Genomic DNA, 6,747 nt, shown 5'->3' with positions numbered 1-6,747 from the left:
TTTCTTTTCTTAGCAGAGTCTGGGTTTCGCCATATTGGCCAGGCTGGTCTCAAACTCCTGACCTCAAATGATCCACTTGCCTTGGCCTCCCAAAGTGCTGAGATTACAGGTATGAGACACCACACCCGGTCTATACTGTAAAATGTCTTAAACAAAGTATTTCATTAATTTTATTGAACATACCTCTTTAAAACATGGTGAAGGGTTTCTGATTTGTTCTAGCATTGCCCACTTAACTGTTGCTTGTCGAATGTTTCCATCATATTCTCGAGAGCTCTGTGTGCCACTGGGTGTGCCTCTAGAACGTTCGTATCCCGGTTCATTAAAATACGGCTCAGCTACTAATATAAGGGACTGGACAGACACCAACACCTAAAGAATAAAGGAAAAGAACAGCTATGATGGGACATTTTTACTATGGGTGAACAGATATCCTGCTTTATCCGAAGACTCTTTAATATGTGTTTCCACAAATTTCTATCACAATAAAATTGACGTTTATAACAACAGTTTATTATAAAAGCAAAATAAAATTAGGCACAATTCATAAATAATATTTATGTATCTGGTTTTACTCTTGAATTCTTGAATATTAACAGATATGAAGAACCTACTTCCCAAAAAATGCTAAAAAAAATTGTGTTTGTAAACAACTCATATCATACCAACATTCTGCTCAAACTGTTCTTAATCTTAGAGGGCATAAAGCTAGCCACACACTTAATGGCACAATCTTGGCTCCCTGCAACCTCCGCCTCCCAGATTCAAGCAATTCTCCTGTCTCAGACTCTCGAGAGTAGCTGGGATTACAGGTGCCCGCCACCACACCCGATTAATTTTTGTATTTTTAGTAGAGATGGGGATTCATCACGTTAGCCAGGCTGGTTCTGAACTTCTCACCTGAGGTGATCTGTCCACCTCGGCCTGCCAAAGTGCTAGGATTACAGGCGTAAGCCACCATACCCAGCCTAGCCATGCACTCTTAACAATACTCACTTATAAAAAAACTATGCCTGAGATCATTTAAAATTTTTATTCAAAGGAAAATTAACTGCCATAGTATTATAAACACCTTATTAGACATTCTTATTTGTTTTTGTTTTTGAGACAGAGTCTTGCTCTGACACCCAGGCTGCAGTGCAGTGGCATGATCATGGCTCACTGCAATCTCCATCTCCTGGGTTCAAGTGATTCTCCTTCCTCAGCCTCCCAAGTAGCTGAGATTACAGGCATGCAACCCCAAGCCTGGCTAATTTTTTTGTATTTTTAGTAGAGATGGGGTTTCGCCATATTGGCCGGGCGGGTCTTGAACTCCTGACCTCACGTGATCTGCCCGCCTCAGCCTCCCAAAGTGTTGAGATTACAGGTGTGAGCCACTGTACCCGACCAGAAACTCTGATTCACAAGATGGTCTTATGGTTCTAAGACCACTTCCAACCCACCGCTTATTTACCAGAAGGCTTTTTTCTCCAGATGTAACACATATTAAGAAAGGTGACTTATAGCAAATATAGTATTTCCAGTGAATATACCTATAGAAGTCACTAATATAACATCTTTGAAGCCAGGAAAACATCAGATATTATCTACTCAATTCATAAATGAAAAAGAACAGCAATTACACTTTCGTTAGGCACAATGATTAAACAATCCCATGGATATGCATAAGTCAAAGTTTTAAAAAACTTTAAAAATGAATACTTGAAAGTAACATATTTGACCCAAAATAGAAAGGGTTAAATATGACCTGAAGAGACCGTTACGGGAAAAATTTTACTTCATATTATTTCTGAGACAAAAAGCTCGTATTTTTTATTTTAATTATTATTATTTTTCTTTTTGGAGACAGTGTCTTGCCTGTTGCAGGCTGGAGTACAGTGGTACAATCTTAGTTCACTGCAACCTCTGCCTCCCGGGTTCAAGTGACTCTCCTGTCTCAGCCTCCTGAGTAGCTGGGATGTCCGTGACCTCATCTCACTAATTTTTGTATTATTAGTAGAGATAGGGTTTCTCCATATTGGCCAGTCTGTTCTTGAACTCCAGGCCTCAAGTGATCTGCCAGCCTCCCAAGCTGCTGAAATTATAGGCAGAAGCTACCTCGCTTAGCCAGAGATCTCACACTTTTAAAGCTTTCTGGAACTACATGTATCATTGAAGGAAAGAGGTTTTCCTCAGGATGTCTGCTTTCCCTTAATTAAAAACTGACACTTGTGTAATCCCTTTCCAAGGCATAATTATTAGTTACTGTCCATTTCCCTTTTAAATAATTGTCCCTTTCTGTTAATGTAAGTAGGGTATAATTGCATTTTTGTACAAAAGCACAGAAAAAAATTTAAATATTCATTACAAATTTATTAAAAAAAAAAAAGGACTCATTAATTTATTTAACTTCATCTCCTTTGAGACAAAATATGGTTTTATATATCTCAGGCAGTTATAATAATTTTAAAATATCTTTAGATTCACAGCCTATTTTGTTTAAAACAGCAACGCAAAGTCCACTAAAGGAAGCATAAAGTGTTTTGCAGACACTGGGGCCTATTTGATGGTGAAAGCTGAACGGAGGAAAAAGATCAGAAAAAAATAACTACTAGCTGGGTGTGCAGGCTTACGCCTGTAATCCTAACACTTTGGTTGGCAGGCTGATCACTTGAGATCAGGGGCTGGAGACCGTCCTGGTCAACATGGTGAAACCCTGTCTCTACTTAAACTACAAAAATTAGCCGGGCATGGTGATGCCTGTCTGTGGTCTCAGCAACTCAGGAGGCTGAGGTGGGAGGATCGCTTGAACAGGCAGAGGTTGCAGTGAGCCAAGATTGTGCCCGGCCTAGGCCACAGAGTGAGACTCTGTCTCAAAAAAAAAAAAAAAAAAAAAAAAAAGAAAAGAAAGAAAGAAAAAGAAAAAGGTAACTATCGAATACTAGACTAAGTACCTGGGTGACAAAATAATCTGTACAGCAAACCCTTGTGACATGAGTTTACCTATGTAACAAACCTGCAGTGGAATCCCTGAACCTAAAAGAAAAGTTAAACCAAAAAGAACGAGTGTTTTGTGTACCAGAAAAAAAAAAAGAAAAAAATTTACATTTGAGAAATAAATGTGGGTATAATTTATTGTTGGCTAAGAGAGAAAAACATATTATAAAGTTTGTATTTGATTAGAATAAAAAAAGATTCATTATCAGAGACCAATAATTCCTGGAATTAAATTCAAAGAATACTTTACGCCATGGGTTATCTTACCACTGGGTGGCCCAGCAGGCATTAGCTTTTTGGAAGAGTATAAATGCCAGTGAACTTAGCAGTCTAATAGTGATAATACATATTTTAGGGAATTTCTGGACCCCTGGACTGTCTGAACTGGACAGTCATTTTAATGAACACTACACCTTACTGTACTCCTCACAACACTAGGCAGGAAACAAGCAGAGAAATAGTAAACCTTTGGGATAAAGGATTTCCTCTTTTTAAAAAAATCTGATTTTCAGTATTATAAAATAAAACAAAACTTTAGGCGTGAGAAACAGTGTATAATATTTGAAGTTAAAGGAATCACAGTAGAGTTATCTATACCTTTAGAACCTGTATTTTCATCATCTGTAAAATGGGCATAAGATCTACTTGTGTTGCAGGATGACTGAGAGAATTAAATAAACTTTAAAATACAGAACAAAATCAATTCTACACTGAAAATTATTTCTACAAATAGAGGCATGCAAAAAAAAAGTAGCCAGTACGAATTGTTTGATCAATAGAACTTCATTTAAAAAGCTATTTGGATCAAACCAAAAATAGTATTTATTTTACTTATAACAAGCTAACGTGTTTTCTTAGAATCAGAGTTGAAAATCAATTGATAATTAACATAAAAACATACACACAGTATATCATATTATATATACACATATATTTACACTGATATAATAACAAAACAGTATATATTTTCAGTCCATAATGTAGGCTCACTGATTTGAGTCAATTTGTTGCTATTTTCAGAGTCAAGAGTAAAAGACTTTTATTCATAGGCCAAATTTATTGCCCCTCTCCTTTTGTTCATTTCAAAAAATTTTTTTAGATAAGAGTCTCACTCTGTCGCCTAGGCTGGAGTGTGTGACATGATCTTAGCTCACTACAACCTCCTCCTCCCGGTTTCCAGCGATTCTTCTGCCTCAGCCTCCTAGTAGCTGGCATTACAGGCCACCACTTTGCCTGGCTAACTGTATTTTGTATTTTTAGTAGAGATGGGGGTCTCACTATGTTGACTAAGCTGGTCTCAAGCTCCTGACTTCAAATGATTCACGCACCTCAGCCTCCCAAGTGCTGAGCCACTGCACCTGGCCCCCTCTCCTTTTTAGCTTCATATTAAAATCTGCACAACTGTACGAGGCTCTCATAATCTGTTCAGGAACTGAAATCAAGGAACACAGAACACGGTGGCCACTGTGCCCAGCCTGGAATTATTTCTGAAGGAAGTTTTGGCTAAACTCAATTTTTGTTTTATGCCCCAACTTGAGATTTTAGATTACACATAAGATGAGACTCCACTATGCTAACCTCTCACCTATAAGTTATTTAATATGTATTTCCTGGTAATCTATCTTTTTGGGGGTTTACTATATTTACTTTTGGTCAATAAAATTTTTAAAAAATACTACACAGTTATTTCATAAGTGAAAATGTCAGGGAAATTCTGTTTACTTGCAAAAAGCTTGAGGTCTGAGGATTCCACTTCTCTTCTGGTCTTCCATGCCATGTGTTTAAGATGCTTAAACAAACCTGACGAAGGAAAAAAGCATAAACAGAATTGACAAAAGAGTGCTTAAAAGCTGTCATAACGAGAAGTATAAACAAAATGCTATCATGTCAAAATATTTCAGTTTTTTATGTTCCTCAGACAAGCCCCTAAGGCTTGGTCTGTTAAAACAATTTGGCTTCTTCAGATGTGATTCAAAATTGTGTGGCATTATAATTTCTTCATAATGCAAAATTGACCAGCATCTATTATATGTCAATATAAATAACATTTTAATGAAAAATAAATTATTTTAAAAACAAAGTATTTTAAATTAGTACATAATTGCACATATTTATGGAGTACAGTGTGATATTTCAATATATGTATACAATGTATATTGATCAAAATAGGGCAATTATTGTATCCATCACCTCAAACCTTTGAGTGTTGGTAACATTCAACATTACCTTCTAGCTATTTGGAAAAATACAATTTTTATTTACTATAGTCACCCTACTGTGCTATACAATACCGAAATCTATTTCTCCTATCTAGCTGTAATTGTGTATCCAACCTTTACCTATTCCCTTCTCTTCCTCTTTCCCTCCCACCTTTAGTACTACTATTCTACTTTCCATTTTGTCTGAGATCAATGTTTTTAGCTTCTACAACAGTGAGAAAATGCAGTATTTATCTTTCAGTACTTGATTTATTTCACTTAATGTCCTGCCAGGCTCATCTATATTGCTATGAAAGGCAGGATCGCATTCTTTTCATGGCTGAATATACTCCACTGCGTATAAATAAACTATGCTTTCTTTATCAGTTTACCTGTTGATGGCTACCTAAGTTGATTCTGTATCTTGGCTATTCTGTACAGTGCTGCAATAAACAGCAGTGTAAATATCTCTTCAAGATTCTGATTTCTTTCCCTTGGATATATATTCACTAGTGGGACTGATAGATCATATGCTAGTTCTATTTTTACTAAAATAACTATTTTTAGTAAGGAAAAGTGGTACTATTTTACATTTTTATGCATTTCTTTCTAAATTCTGAAAATGCAAAATGGCTTAAGAGAATAGAGCTTGATTTCATATCTATGTCTACAATCAACTAGTTGCAATATACTGCTTTGATTCAAGTATATGGATCAAATCTGGCCTCACAGAAACAGACCCCCTAAAAGAGTATTCAGAATTCCCAGGGTTCCTCAAAATATACTTAAAGATAACATTAGATACTTAGCAGGGAAAGAGAGAACTGGGGACACTTAATCTACACATGTAACTAGTCTTGCAATAAAAATAAAACTGGGGCATTATCACATATGTTCTTCTGGCATATGTTCTGAAAATACAAAATATACTCAACAGATTTTATAAACTTTTAATGGTAAATTTATAATTTTATATAATGGCTAACAGATTTGGAAAATAGGTGGTTCTTTTTTTTGTTAGGATGGAGTTCAGCTCTTGTTGCCCAGGCTGGAGTGCAATGATGCGATCTTGGCTCACTACAACCTCCACCTCCTGAGTTCAAGAGCTTCTCCTGCCTCAACCTCCCTAGTAGCTGGGCTTACAGGCATGTGCCACCACACCCAGCTGGTTTTGTATTTTTAGTAGAGACAGGGTTTCTCCATATTGGTCAGGCTAGTCTTAAACTCCCAACTTCAGGTGATCCACCCGCCTCAGCCTCCCAAAGTGCTGGGATTACAGGCATGAGACAACCCGCCTGGCATAGGTGATTCTTATAAATGCAGAGAGGTCTGTGTCCTCACTACTCTTACAATGCTCTGAAAGCAAGAACACAAAATATGTTAATTTATTCAGCAGGTAGTTGATTAAAAATTTAAAAAGAGTTATATCTATAAAGTCTTGTATATTATTCAAAGTACTGTCATACATATAACATTTGACTTTTAGTGCAAGCTTGTCCAACCTGCAGCCCAAAAAAGTTTTTTAAAACATTGTGAGTTTTTTTGCTTTTTTTTTTTTTTTTTTTTTTTTTTT

The 6,747-nt window shown here is 36.4% G+C and overlaps 1 protein-coding gene across 1 annotated transcript in view; it reads right to left on the bottom strand.

Annotated features, from left to right (window-relative positions):
- Positions 1-6,747, bottom strand: part of BIRC6 (baculoviral IAP repeat containing 6) — a 262,197-nt gene that overhangs the window by 12,460 nt on the left and 242,990 nt on the right. Inside the window, exons 71-72 of the mRNA XM_037740766.1 lie at positions 4,699-4,776; positions 184-372 (exon numbers count right to left, since the gene is read on the bottom strand). Coding sequence (XP_037596694.1) covers positions 184-372; positions 4,699-4,776 — 267 coding nt within the window. The remainder of the gene's footprint in view (positions 1-183; positions 373-4,698; positions 4,777-6,747) is intronic.

Source organism: Cebus imitator, unplaced genomic scaffold (assembly GCF_001604975.1).
Source record: "Cebus imitator isolate Cc_AM_T3 unplaced genomic scaffold, Cebus_imitator-1.0 Scaffold88, whole genome shotgun sequence".
Taxonomy (NCBI): Eukaryota; Metazoa; Chordata; class Mammalia; order Primates; family Cebidae; genus Cebus; species Cebus imitator.
The sequence above is the reverse complement of the archived record's forward strand: the minus strand, read 5'-3'. Positions and strand labels throughout refer to the sequence as shown.